The sequence below is a fragment of the Gopherus evgoodei genome, chromosome 2, assembly GCF_007399415.2.
Source record: "Gopherus evgoodei ecotype Sinaloan lineage chromosome 2, rGopEvg1_v1.p, whole genome shotgun sequence".
NCBI classification, from domain to species: domain Eukaryota; kingdom Metazoa; phylum Chordata; order Testudines; family Testudinidae; genus Gopherus; species Gopherus evgoodei.
This window is the reverse complement of record NC_044323.1, coordinates 169,181,266-169,196,434: the sequence shown is the minus strand read 5'-3', so window position 1 is coordinate 169,196,434 and position 15,169 is coordinate 169,181,266. Positions and strand designations below refer to the sequence as shown.

Here is a 15,169-nt window from a genome sequence, read left to right as displayed (position 1 = left end):
ATAAGGCCTTTCCCCGCTTCAAAAGGTGAACGCCATCTGTTCCTAGCAGTCCTTCCTCAAATAGCATCCCGTGGTCGAGGAAGCCAAAGCCCTCCTGGCGACACCATCTTCGCAGCCAGGCATTCACCTCCACGATGCATCTGTTTCTGCCCGGACCCCTACCTTTAACAGGAAAATCGAAGAGAATACCACCTGCGCTCCAAACTCCTTAACCCGTACTCCCAGAGCCCTGTAGTCACTCTTGATCTGCTCAGCGTCACACCTCGCAGTATCATTTGTGCCCACATGGATGAGTAGCATGGGATAGTAGTCAGAAGGCCGGATAATTCTCGACAAAGCCTCTGTAACATCTCGGATACGGGCCCCTGGCAGGCAGCATACCTCCCGGGATGAACGGTCAGGGCGACAGAGGGGTGTCTCCGTCCCCCTCAGCAGAGAGTCTCCAACCACCACTACCCTACGTTTCTTATCAGTGGTGGCAGCAGACCTCCCAGCCTTAGGGGTACGAGGCTTCACCCCCTTCACTGTTGGGGGTGATTTCTTCTCTCCTGTATCAAGAAGAGCATAACAGTTATCTTTTACCACAACAGGAGGGTTCGCAGCAGCGGTGGAGCACTGCCTGTTGCTAGAAGTAACCAGCTGGCTGTGTCCACCCTGAGCCTCCTCCTCCACTGGTGTGTCAGATACACCCTGAGGCATCTCCTCCTCCACTGGTGTGTTGGTAGTCCTGTCAACTGGGACAGCACCATCAGCTGTCTCCACATGAATACTGTCCAGGAATTGCTCATGGACATAGATGTTCCTCAGCCTGGCCACCTCCTCCTGTAGCTCTCCCACCTGCTGCCTGAGAGATTCCACCAGCAGGCACCTTTCACATTGGATGCCACCCCCAGCCTGGATATCAGTAAGTGGAAATTGCAAATTACAGTCTTTGCAAGCCCACACCAGAATCTGGGTAAAAGCATCCATGCTTTGGTGCTCTGTCTGGCTACAGGCGCAGGTGGAGGAGACAGAAGCAGTGCTGGCACAGTGCTGACTCTAGTAAGCAAGGCATGGGATGGTGTGTGTGCTGGAGTTATGAGGATTCTGAAACAGTAAAATAGCTGCTGCTCCATTTGGTGGAGCATCAGTAATATGGAATCATCACCCTAACCCTCACTCTAAACTGGTGCTGTTTGTGCAGACAAAACATAGAAGAAAATAGATTACTAAGGCAAATACTTTGATCGCTCCTTTGCTTCATTTTAAAAGCATTTGCTTTTGTGTCTTGTGTTGAGAGTCTGCTTCTGTTATGATTTTTTTTTTAATACTGTGCATAAATTGGGCAGTTTTACCTTTTGCTTTGACTAAAACTTTGTTTTTTTTGGGGGGGGGGGGGGAATATAAGGGCTGTATTTAGTCTTGCTATAAGTGACATATGGACCTCATATCAAGAAGAAGAGTCTTTGACTCAGGGCCATACAATACCCCCCACTGAAATGTGACCCATCAGAGATATCTTTTTAGAGTGAAGTAGTAGGGATTCTTTGCCATTTTGTTAGTGAGAGCTGAGGTACTCATGTTGTGTCCTTCTAGAATGTGACAAAGATGTGGTTTTTTTTCCTTTCCTTTCCTACAGGTACCAAAAGCTATGGAAGAGCTATGTGAAGCTGCGCCATCTGCTGGCTAACAGTCCAAAAGTCAAACAGGCTGATAAACAGAAGTTATCTCAGAGAGAGGTATGTTGGACCTTCACCCATAGCCAGTGACTGAGCACAGAAAGGGATGGGGCTGTGTTACTACATTTCTATGGAGAAAAAGAAAATAATCTTACTATTGTCATCCTCACAAATGATTTTCTTTTCCGCGTGCTGAATTGATGTTACCTTTTGTTCTTTGCCTCCTACTGGAGAGACATTTTCTTGCACTACATTTTACCCAGTTACAGATACTGCCATAAGGTGTTGAGCTTCTTACAACATTAGTCATTAGCAAATGCAATGCTTAATGTTGAGAAAGGCTTTCCATTCTAGGCAACTCTTTTTAGCTGCCCATAATCTTTAAATGTCCATGATTTACACTTGGCCCAAAGTTATATTTCATTGGAAAATTCAAATGACTTCCCTTCATGGGTGAGACAGTGATCGAAAGGTGGAATGATTTTTAAAAAACAAAAACAAACCTTAATTGTTGGGTTGTGGTATTTTTTTTCTGGCAAAATAACTCCAAAACAGTTGAAGGTAAAAACTTTTAATTTTTGCATAGTCAGAGTCTTCAGTGAGAAACATGGCGCTTGCAAAGTTCGGGTTTGTTTCCTCCCCCGAAAAAAAAGTTGACTTCTCAGCAGCTTCTATTGGCTTAAGTGGAAAATATTGAATACGTATGTAACCCACACACCTCCAGTGTGTGGTGCTCTGTCCCCATCTAGTGGCACTGAGGCCACTTAGAGAGAGATGAATGAGTCTGCTCTACAGCCTTAGCTAAAGACCATATGACTTTTAGTTCATGCAGTAGAGCAGTGGTTCTTAACCTGCAGCCTGCACCCCCTTTGGTTCTCAAAAATATGTTCTCACACCCATTATCAAAAATCATTGAAGTAGGTCAGTTCTTTAAATCTAGATATATCATAACTATAGAATGAAAGAGAGAGAATTTTATATTTACTTTAATTTCACAGTTAAAATTTAATGCAGTAATCGTTAAAAAATGTTAATAAATACATAGGTTTGATGAAACAAAGTAGTTGTACTTATGTGCCTGTGCTTAATTTGCGTTTTCGATTATTTACCTTCTAAAAATATCTAGCATGTTTCGCACCCCCAGAAAAGGCATCTTGCACCCCAGGTTAAGAACCACTGCAGTAGAGGCTCATGCATTTAGCTCCAGAGGTCCCAGGTTCGATCTCACCCACCGACGACCAGAGTCTGTCGGCGTTACAAGTGGGGGCTTGTCCGGGATTTCAACTGGGAAGTCTCTGAAGCTTGGAATGTGCTTCCTCAGCTAGGGGAAGTATAACAAGAAGTCCAGTGGCACCTTAAAGACTAACAGATTTGTTTGGGCATAAACTTGCGCGGGTAAAAAACCCACTTCTTCAGATGCATGGGGTGAAAATTACAGATGCACGCATTGTAATATTGACACATGAAGAGAAGGGAATTACCTCACAAGTGGCGAACCAGTGTTGACAGGGCCAATACAATCAGGGTGGATGTAGTCCACTCCCAATAATTGATGAGGAGGTGTCAATTCCAGGAGAGGAAAAGTTGCTTCTGTAATGAGCCAGCCACTCCCAGTCCCTATTCAAGCCAAGATTAATGGTGTTATATTTGCAAATGAATTTTAGTTCTGCAGTTTCTCTTTGAAGTCTGTTTCTAAAGTTTTTTTGTTCAAGTATGGCTACTCTTAAATCTGTTATAGAATGTCCAGGAAGATTGAAGTGTTCTCCTACTGGCTTTTATATGTTATCATTTCTGATGTCCAATTTGTGTCCATTTATTCTTTTACGTAGAGACTGTCCAATTTGGCCAGTGTACATGACAGTGGTGCATTGCTGGCACATGATGACATATATCACATTAGTAGACGTGCAGGTGAATGAGTCCCTGATGGTGCGGCTGATGTGGTTGGGTCCTCTGATAGTATCGCTAGAGTAGATATGGGGACAACTCCTGGGTGTGGTGCTCTGTCCCCATCTAGTGGCACGGAGGCCACTTAAAGAGAGAGATTAATTAATCTGCTCTACAGCCTTAGCTAAGAGTCATGGTGGCTTTTTGCTCACACAATAGAGGTTTGTGCATTTATTTCCGGAGTCCCAGGTTCGATCCCGCCTGCCGAAGACCGGGGTCTGTCGGTGTTACACTTAACACTTTAAAAAATCAAGCCACCTCATTATGGACTAAGAAGCCTGCTTTGAGGCACCCACCTTTTTAAATCTTGGACAAAAACTTGAAAGTTGTTTCTTAGCATGTCTGCCAGATACTCTTAAGACACACTTTACTTGCATATTTATATCAAGGAGGAAGGAACTTGTTTAGTATATGAAACTTGATGAAGAAGCTTTTCCATTTTGTCACAAAGCCCTGTACTCAGTGTTGCATTACAGTATCATAGAATCATAAAATATTAGGGTTGGAAGAGACCTCAGGAAGTCATCTAGTCCAATCCCCTGCTCAAAGCAGGACCAACACCCACTAAATCATCCCAGCCAGAGCTTTGTCAAGCCAGGCCTTAAAAACCTCTAAGGATGGAGATTCCACCACTTCCCTAGGTAACCCATTCCAGTGCTTCACCACCCTCCTAGTGAAATAGTGTTTCCTAATATCCAACCTAGACCTCCTCCACTGCAACTTGAGACCATTGCTCCTTGTTCTGTCATCTGTCACCACTGAGAACAGCCAAGCTCCATCCTCTTTGGAACCCCCCTTCAAGTAGTTGAAAGCTGCTATCAAATCTCCCCTCGCTCTTCTGTTCTGTAGACTAAATAACCCCAGTTGCCTCAGCCTTTCCTCGTAAGTCATGTGCCCCAGCCCTCTAATCATTTTTGTTGCCCTCTGCTGGATTCTTTCCAATTTGTCCACATCCCCTCTGTAGTGGAGGGATCAAGACTGGATGCAATACTCCAGGTGTGCCATCACCAGTGCCGAGTAGAGGGGAATAATCACTTCCCTCGATATGCTGGCAATGTTCCCACTAATACAACCTAATATGCCATTGGCCTTCTTGGCAACAAGAGCACACTGCTGACTCATATCCAGCTTTCTGTCCGCTGTAATCCGGGTCTTTTTCTGCAGAACTGCTGCTTAGCCAGTCGGTCTCCAGCCTGTAGCAGTGCATGGGATTCTTCCTTCCTGAGTGCAGGACTCTGCAATTGTCTTTGTTGAACCTCATCAGATTTCTTTTGGCCCAATCCTCCAATTTTTCTAGATCACTCTGGACCCCAGCCCTACCCTCCAGTGTATCTACCTCTCTCCACAGCTTAGTGTCATCTACGAACTTGCTGATGGTGCAATCCATCCCATCATCCATATCATTAATGAAGATGTTGAACAAAACCAACTCCAGGACTGACCCCTGGGGCACTTGGCTTGATACTGGCTGCCATCTAGATATCGAGCCATTGATCACTACCCATTGAGCCCGACAATCTAGCCAGCTTTCCATCTACCTTATAGTCCATTCATCCAATCCAAACTTTTTTAACTTGCTGGCAAGAATACTGTGGGAGACCATATCAAAAGCTTTGCTAAGGTCAAGATTTATCAAATCCACTGCTTTCCCCATATCCACAGAGCCAGTTATCTCATCATAGAAGGCAATCAATTTGGTTAGGCATGACTTGCCCTTGATGAATCCATGTTGACTGTTCCTGATCACCTTCCTCTCCTTCAATAGCTCAATTCTTCCTCCCCCTTACTTGCAAGAGTCTTGTGTAAGCATGGGTTTGTGGAATTTGAATGTTGTTGCCAAGAGGTACTCAGATATTATGCTCAGAAGTCCAGTGTATATTTTAGGTAGCAGTTGGAAGGGGATATCTGTGCGTGTGTGTAGGCATGCAGATGTATGTTTGTGTGTGACTGTCTATAATCATGTAGCTTACACGTGTCTATAAAGTGGAGTGTAACTGGATTAATCAAGCAGCAAAGAATCCTGTGGCACCTTATAGACCAACAGACATTTTGGAGCATGAGCTTTCGTGGGTGAATACCCACTTCATCGGATGCATGTAGTGGAAATTTCCGGGGGCAGGTATATATATGCAAGCAAGAAGCAAGCTAGAGATAACGAGGTTAGTTCAATCAGGAAGGATGAGGCCCTGTTCTAGCAGTTGAGGTGTGAACACTGAGGGAGGAGAAACTGGTTTTGTAGTTGGTAAGCCATTCACAGTCTTTGTTTAATCCTTAGCTGATGGTGTCAAATTTGCAGATGAACTGAAGCTCAGCAGTTTCTCTTTAAAGTCTGGTTCTGAAGTTTTTTTGCTGCAGTATGGCCACCTTAAGATCTGCTATTGTGTGGCCAGGGAGGTTGAAGTGTTCTCCTACAGGTTTTTGTATATTGCCATTCCTAATATCTGATTTTTGTCCATTTATCCTTTTCCATAGAGACTGTCCAGTTTGGCCGATGTACATAGCAGAGGGGCATTGCTGGCATATGATGGCGTATATTACATTGGTGGACGTGCAGGTGAATGAACCGGTGATGGTGTGGCTGATCTGGTTAGGTCCTGTGATGGTGTCGCTGGTGTAGATATGTGGGCAGAGTTGACATCGAGGTTTGTTGCATAGCTAGAGTTACTATGGTGCGATGTGCAGTTACTGGTGAGAATATGCTTCAGGTTGGCAGGTTGTCTGTGCGTGAGGACTGGCCTGCCATCGAAGGCCTGTGAAAGTGTGGGATCATTGTCCAAGATGGGTTGTAGATCCCTGATGATGCGTTGGAGGGGTTTTAGCTGGGGACTGTATGTGATGGCCTGGAGTCCTGTTGGTTTCTTTCTTGGGTTTGTCTTCCAGTAGGAGGCTTCTGGTACATGTCTGGCTCTGTTGATCTGTTTCCTTATTTCCTCGTGTGGGTATTGTAGTTTTGAGAATGCTTGGTGGAGATTTTGTAGGTGTTGGTCTCTGTCTGAGGGGTTAGAACAGAAGTGGTTGTACCTCAGTGCTTGGCTGTAGACAATGGATCATGTGGTGTGCCTGGGATGGAAGCTGGAGGCATGAAGGTAGGCATAGCGGTCGGTAGGTTTTTGGTATAGGGTGGTGTTAATGTGACCATCACTTATTTGCACTGTGGTGTCTAGGAAGTAGACCTCCCTTGTAGATTGGTCCAGGTTGAGGTTGATGGTGGGGTGGAAGCTATTGAAATCGTGGTGGAATTTTTCCAGAGTCTCTTTTCCATGGGTACAGATGATGAAGATATCATCAATGTAGCATAGGTGGAGAAGGGGCATGAGTGGACGAGAGCCGAGGAAGTGTTGTTCCAGGTCAACCATAAAAATATTGGCATATTGTGGGGCCATGCGGGTGCCCATAGTGGTGCCACTGATCTGGAGATATATATTGTCATCAAATTTGAAATAGTTGTGTGTGAGGATAAAGGCACAGAGCTCAGCAACCAGTTGTGCTGTGGCATCATCAGGGATACAGTTCCTGACAGCTTGTGTTCCATCTCTGTGTGAGATGTTTGTGTAGAGATCCTCTACATCCATGGTGGCTAGGATGGTGTTTTCTGGAAGGTCACCCATGCATTGTAGTTTCCTCAGGAAATCACTGGTGTCATGGAGATAGCTGGGAGTGCTGGTGGCATAGGGTCTGAGTAGAGAGTCCACGTATCCAGACTGTCCTTCAGTGAGAGTGCCAATGCCCGAGATCATGCGGCGTCCAGGATTTCCGGGTTTGTGGATCTTGGGTAGTAAATAGAATAACCCTGGTTGGGGCTCTAAGAGTATGTTGATTTGTTCCGGTGTTAGTGTAGGGAGTGTCCTGAGTAGAAAAAAACTTCAGGACCAGACTTCAAAGGGAAACTGCTGAGCTTCAGTTCATCTGCAAATTTGACACCATAAGCTCAGTATTAAACAAAGACTGTGAATGGCTTGCCAACTACAAAACCAGTTTCTCCTCGCTTGGTTTTCACACCTCAACTGCTAGAACAGGGCCTCATCCTCCCTGATTGAACTAACCTCGTTACCTCTAGCTTGCTTCTTGCTTACATATATATACCTGCCCCTGGAAATTTCCACTACATGCATCCGATGAAGTGGATATTCACCCACGAAAGCTCGTGCTCTAAAACGTCTGTTAGTCTATAAGGTGCCACAGGATTCTTTGCTGCTTTTACAGATCCAGACTAACATGGCTACCCCGCTGATACTGGATTAATCAAGGAGACTTAGACTGACAGCATCACCAGTTTGCTTTTTCTGTAACGACTGAAGCTGCTGCTGCAATAGATGATCTTCAGCATATCTGACAGTGCACCGGATTTTATCATTAGTGCAAAGCATAGCATACTGTCGTGTGAACATGGGGCTTAATTAACATTTTATTTATAATAGTGTTAAATAAGCCCCCAAACCTCAGCTTCTTTCCTTGTAAATAGGAAGTACCACAGTGTTAAGTTATCTATGTCATAATTTTAAGGAGGAATGCTTTTCCCACTGAAATAGATGACTTTTATCTTTACTGCAGCTTTCATCATTGCAGGGGAGAACAAATGGAAGGCTAGAACTTTTTATTAAAAATGTCTCTCATTAGGGAATAATGGATGAGTTATTCTTAAAACACTAGCAGAGAGGGCGTGGGGTTGATTGCATTTTGCTGCAAAAATAAAGTGCTCCTTTGACGTTTATCACTTCTTGTAGTGTGTAGACCTTTGTTTCTAGATTGTATCATCCAAGGATGATGGTTTCTTAAAGTAATTGTCTGTCATAAAGAAGATGTATTGAAAACAATTCTTAGGCAGAAACTTTGTGGTAGTGTGCTCCCACTTTATGACACTGAGGACCTCATCAGTTATTGAGTAGGAGCTGGCAGGCTACTGTAATTGGCATGTGAATTTAATAAAAAAGAAAAAGAAAAAATGTATTCAGAATTGAGCACTGATGATGTCCTGATATGCATGGTACCATATAAAAGCCTAGAAGACCTTCATAGAGCCTACCCCTAAAGAGTGTACAATTTATGGCCTCTGTCCACAGCCCATTGGCATTTGAATTTGGGCCTAAGGGAACAGGGCTTCATACACACCTTCTCATTATGCCATTAATTTCAATGTGATTATGGGATGCTACGTCATTATTTGTATAGAGGTGGTGCCTAGGAGCTTCAGTCATGGACCAGGAGGAACCCTTTGTGCTAGACCAGGGGCGGGCAAACTTTTTGGCCTGAGGGCCACATTGGGTTTTGGAAATAGTATGGAGGGACAGTTAGGGAGGCTGTGCCTCCTCAAACAGCCAGGCATGGCCCGCCCCCACCCCCATCCAACTCCCCCTGCTTCTCGCCCTCTGACGCCTCCCGCCCAGATTCCTGCCCCATCCAACCCACCCTGTTCCCTGACAACCCCCCCCGGGATTCTTGCCCCATCTACCACCACCCCGCTCCCTGTCCCCTGACTGCTCCCCGCCACCCCATCCAACCCCTCCTCTCATTCCTGACTGCCCCCCCCCCGGGACTCCTGCCCCATCCAACCACCCCTTCTCCCTGTCCGCTGGTTGCCCCCAGAACTCCTGCCTCTGATTGCCCCCCACCTCCTCATTCAACCCCCCCTCCTTCCTGACTACCCCCTTTCAATGCCCCTGTTCCCTGCCCTCTGACTGCCCCCACCTCTATCCATACCCCCGCCCCCGACCACACCCCCGGACTGTGCTGCCTTGATCACCAGTGGCTGGTGGCGCTATAGCCGGTATAGCCAGCTACGCACCATGCGGCACAGATCCCTGAGTCAGGCCGGGCTCTGTAGCTGCACTGCCCCAGGAGCTCGCAGCCCCACTGCCCAGAGCATTGCGACAGCGGGGCGAGCTGAGGCTGTGGGGGGAGGGGAACAGAGGGGGAGGGACTGGGGGCGAACCTGGGACAGGAGCTCAGGGGCCAGGCAGGAGGGTCCCGCGGGCCGGACGTGGCCCATGTGCCGTAGTTTGCCCATCTGTGTGCTAGACACCGTACAAACTCAAAACAAAGAGACTGTCTGTGCCCCAAAGAGCTATGTATAGTTCCCTTAAAACTGAAGCAGGCAGCCGGGAGGGGGAAGTTCGCAGCAGGGGCCCTGCAGTGAAGCCTAGAGAGAGGAGAGATGTAACTTTTATCTTTAGCCTATTATTCGAGTAAAGTTCCTTGTTCTCAATTAGAGGAAAATATGCAGTGACTGTTTCCCATGATATATGTGGGAGTCGACGTACTCATAGGGACATTTACAGTATCAGGACCTAAATTCAGACTGAAAGACCCTAACGTACTGGATTATTTATTCTATTTATTTCTTCTGATGTATACAAAAAATAAAAACGGGGGGGACGACTCCTATCAAAGGCTGTAGGTGCCCTTGCCATATTTCAGAAACAGAAGTAAATAGCCTGCAGAAGACTAGCTTCTCAAGGTCAAAGCAGTGCAGTTTTCGTGGTTGGATAAAGTAGGGAGGTTTCATAGTAGGAGCCTCTGGTATCAATGGCTACTGACCCCCTGTTCCATAAGAGAGGTATTGGCGTTTAGCACAGATCCGTTATAAGGTGACTGGGGCTAGATAATAAAGATCTGTCTCTTACCCGCATGAACGAAGGGTTGGTTGTTTCTCACCCAAGCCTTGTGATGTAGTATCAGATGTCAGGAATTCCAGAGAGAAATGGTAGGATGAAACCCTGCTATAACGTGATGATTGGGGTCCAAAAAAATCGATTCTGATAAATGCGGGGTTGTGTTATAGCTGGGTTACGAAAATTTACCATTTCAAGCCGGTCGGTTTCAAGCTGGCAGAGGAAGAGCAAGGAGCAGCAGGGGAGGAAAACAGCCCTTCTTGCCAAAAGGGGAAGCAGTGCAGCTCCAGCAGCGGGGGTTCTCAGCCACATATTGGGAGAGGGAAACACTTGGGGAGAGCAGGGGAGACGTGCAAGGGGCAGAGGAAGAGCGAGGAGCAGCTGGGGAGGAGAATGGCTCTTCTTGCCAAAAGAGGAAGCGGGAGCAGGGGGGAAGACACATTTTTCTTTTCTTTTCTTTTTTTTTTTCCGCTTGAGGTGGCCAGAGCCACCTTATGATCGTGTTATATCCCAATTTGCGTTATTGCGGGGAGCGTTATAACGGGGTTTCACTATATTTGCTTATACTTGCATCTCACTCGATAGATGCATAGGAATGGCTTTGTTCATTTCATCTTCAGCAAAAATCTGTGATTAGTCAGCTTTGTCCTCACCCTGCAGCTTATCAGGATAAGGAGACTGAGCCACATGCAGTCCTTTGTCATACTTGTGGGCATCCAGGCCACTCCAGCTTACATCATTACCAAGGGGTGGGTGGAGATAATTACAAGATTTAGGTTTAAAAATTGCTCTCTGAAAGTATGCTTTACAAATAAATAAATAAATAAAACCCATTCTCAAATACACAATCCTAACACTTTAATGTCTGTTTTTCACGCCCACATGTGGTTTCATATTGCTTTGTTGTAGAAAGTTTCTCACAGCTGCACCATTCCCTCCCTTTCTAGGAAGCGCTACAGAAAATCAGGCAGAAAAACACAATGAGACGAGAAGTGACAGTGGAGTTAAGCAGCCAAGGATTCTGGAAAACTGGTATTCGTTCTGATGTCTGCCAGGTGATTGATTATTAGACGCTAGAGATCCATCCTGAAATCAGTTTCTTTTGTTAGTTAATAGACAGCAGATTAATGTCTCCTAAATTTGCAGTGTTTAGGCCATAGCTACCCAGGGTGGGTTGCCCCTGCTACATTGTAGAGAACCGTCACTGGCATTGCTGCACTGGTATAGACAGTGCTATTTGCACTGGTGGCTCTTACCCCTGAAAGAAACAAGGGTAATCTATGCTGGTGCAAATTATGGTTTATAGCAGTTGTACAGCTACATTGGTGTCCGACAATGACTGTAACCAGGATAAAACCCCAGTGTAAAAAAGACCAAAGAAGCTAATGTTGTTTCAGGGCTTGTTAGTCAGTAAATCGGCCTTTTTTTAATAAAACTTTTTTTTTTTTTTTTAATAAATCATGTCTTCAAGGAGCGTTTAAACTGTTGCATATTAAAGGGGAAAAAACCACAACTTTTTTTTAACTTTTAGATTGGAAACAAAAAAAAGAATTTGCCCAGAAGTAATATATTTGAAAGATGCATTTAAAAAAAAAAGAGTTCTATCCCAGAGCAAGGGATGTGACTGACACAAAGGCTAATAATCCAACACACACACAAATAAATCCGTGAAATTTGTTTCAGAGATGCTAATTCAAGGCTCAACGTTTCCAGGTTTAATTAAAGTTGACTTAGCAATGTGTAATGCAAATCGGACATTGCATACAGTGTGACAAATGTTTAGTTAAGAATCCTGTGCTTGTATTGAACCCATATCCTGTCAACTTATCTCTTCCGGGCAAAGCGTAAGGAGCAGTCTTGATGGAGGATGAATATTTAAATCCAAAACCCAGTAAAAATAATTTCTCTTCCTAAGACTTCTTTTTGATGCCAGTACTGTTTATCAGGTCTGAAACTGGATACCAGCACAGTGTACCATCCCATAGCTATGGGAATTTGTGAGTTTGTTCTAACTTTTGCTAGCTAATATATTTGTTGCTACACTTTAAGACAAACTGTGCATATATTTCCTAATCTGAGAGTTTAGAAACTGATTTGTTTATCTCTTTAGTAATTTTTTTTTACAATGTATCTTATAATGTCTTATTAGACGTTCTTGTTTTTTTTTAATTGTTGAAGGACAGCAAATCGCTAAAGAGCAATGAATATAAAACATAATGTCACATAGTGTTTTGTACATCTAAAACAATAAATTAGACTAGTCAATTGTTTGGATTTCTTTGAGAGGTCACAAGGAGACTAAACTATGCATCTTTAAAATGAAAGGTTGCTGTTGCTGTTTTTCAGATATGCTTTTTGCCAGATTAGAGTTAAAAACTAAATGAATGTAAATCAATTCTGCAGACAGTCTTAATGAAGAGCGATTTAAAATTATTGGTTTGCTTTAATTCTTAAAAGCTCTGTACTTTAGAAGATCAAAATTCTTTTTGTAAACATTGAAGTACTCTAATAATTTTAAATCACTCTGTTGCACGAAGTATAATACCGGTCTTGGCATTTTCCAAAATGAAGCACTTGCAAACAGGGAGAGGAGGAGTGAAGTGCTCTGATTAAAATGGCTCTGTTTTGTGTGAAATAATTCAGAATTATTGGGCAGGTGGAGGGCATATCTTCTTTGCTGCTATTAAATTATTACTTACAAAGAATCATTTCTTATACCCAAAATAGCTTTAATCAGATGGTGTAATGGCTCTGTTGCCTATTATGCTATAGTTCCAGAAGAGACTATATTTCTTCAGTATCCATTAATTTGCCTAATGCAGTTTTTAAGTTGTTGTTTTGTGGGGAGGGAGGGGTTGGGAAATGCTCCCCTAAAAAGTATTGGGAATGTTAAATAGCCATAATCCTATCTGACAGATATTAGTCAAATTAATCACATATTTGGTGTCAGGAAAACAACATTTCGTCAATATAATTGCAAGAATCTAAATAAAGACATTCTGTGTACCTCATGTTTATCGTCAGAAATAGACTAATTCCGTACTAGTTGAACTTCTAAATAAAAATCTAAAATGTTGATATATCAGTACAACAAACGGGGGCCAAACATACTGCTTGCTGTGTACAAGTAGTATTAAAGCTGTGGTCTGTGCACTAATTCCCCATATAATCATTCTGGTTGCCCAGAAGGCTACTACAGTGGACAGAAAATGCAGAGAAATAGTGAACTGGTGGGTATGTGTCACTGGTCCTTGAGATGATTTATTTTTGATGAAGTGGTGAAGAATGAAGATGCATAAGAAGCACAGTTATAGAACATATAGTTGGGGGTCGACCCCCCTCCCCGAGGTTGTTATGAGAGAAACTACTAACAGTATTGGATTTTAATTTAAATATTAGACATTCACTTAAATCTAATTCTATTCAGCATCAGTGTTTTCACTTCCCAGTAATATAGTTCTTGCCATCATCACATCTGCAGTGTTAACCCACATTTCATTCTAAAAAAAAAAAAGCCCCTCAAATGCAATCTTACGCTTTTTTCAACAAAAGATAATCCTTATAATCTCATAGCACTGTTATGTTCACCGGTTCTTATTCTATGACAGTGCTTAGCTTCACCAACATACCAAAATCCACAAAGACACTTAACCCCATAAATTACATGATCTGTTATACATGCTTAACTAATTTTCTCCTATACATCCACTCTGTTCATTCATCCCCTTTAATCATACGCTTTGCATTCATTATGAAGTGATACGTGGATAATTTTCAGATTTCATCTTCAAATAAGTCTTGTTTCTATGAATACTTAAACTTGATTTTGCTAATTACAATAGGAATTACAATTTTATATTGCATATTGTAAAAGCATTCATTATTTTACATGCATATATAAAGTATGATTTTAAATTACATATTATGATTTAGCCACTATAAATGTTATATTTCTTATTCTTCCATAAGAACTTTACTGTTGGCATAACAGAATAGGGTAACCTGTGCTACTTGTTCAGTTATCACTTTTTTCCCCAGATCTCTGGTCTGAAGCAATGCTTAGAAAAGTGTATAAAGGGGGAGATTTTCAGAGTGCACTTAGGAATCCTACTCTTATTGAAATCCACTGGGATTTGGACACCTAACTCCCATTTCAGTTTTGAAAATATTACCCAGAGCGTTTTTGCTAGACGGCCAAATAGCAACTTTGTAACTGCCTTTCCAACTCTTTCTAGCATCAGTATGTCAGGAACTGCTAGAGTTCAGTCCTTGATAATCTTTGAAAACATTGGCCACTGAATTCTCGTGAGGAAGTTAGTGAAAGCAAGATGGCAATGAGAATGTAACTTTTTACTGCACAATTTTCCTACCTGCCATCTTGAAAGAAGTGCTTCGTAACTTATAAAAAGCTGGTTATCCCATAGGATTGCCAACTTTCTTATGATACAAAACCAAACACCCTTGCTTCTTCTCCGAGACCCTGCCCCCGCTCACTCCATCACCCATCCTTCCGTTGCTCACTGTCCCACACCCTCACTCACTTTCAACAGGCTGGGGCAGGGAGTTGTGGTGCAGGAGGTCTGGGGTGGGGCCAGAAATGAGGGATTCAGGGTGCAGGAGGGGGTTCCAGGCAGGGGGCTCGGGTGCGGGAGGGGGTGAGGGCTCTGGCTGGGGGTGTGGGCTTTGGGGTGGGGTGGGGGACAAAGAGTTTGGAGTGCAGGAGGGGTTCAGAGTGCAGGAAGGGCCTCGGCTGGGGCAAGGGGTAGGGGTCCGAGAGAGGGTGTGGGCTCCAGCTGGGGAGTGCAGGCTCTGGGCTGGGGCTGTGGATGAGGGGTTTGGGATGTAGGAGAGGGCTTAGGTCTGGGGCAGGGGTTGGGGGACAGGAGGGGTTGTGGGCTCTGGCAGGGGGTGCAGGCTCTGAGGTGAGGCCGGGGATGAGGATTTGAGGTGCAGGAT

The 15,169-nt window shown here is 44.0% G+C and overlaps 1 protein-coding gene across 3 annotated transcripts in view; it reads left to right on the top strand.

Annotated features, from left to right (window-relative positions):
• DROSHA (drosha ribonuclease III) overlaps positions 1 to 15,169 on the top strand; it is a 113,738-nt gene that overhangs the window by 47,265 nt on the left and 51,304 nt on the right. For all 3 annotated transcript variants that reach the window (XM_030552229.1, XM_030552230.1, XM_030552231.1), the window contains exons 15-16: positions 1,619 to 1,718; positions 11,161 to 11,268. In XM_030552229.1, coding sequence (XP_030408089.1) covers positions 1,619 to 1,718; positions 11,161 to 11,268 — 208 coding nt within the window. The remainder of the gene's footprint in view (positions 1 to 1,618; positions 1,719 to 11,160; positions 11,269 to 15,169) is intronic.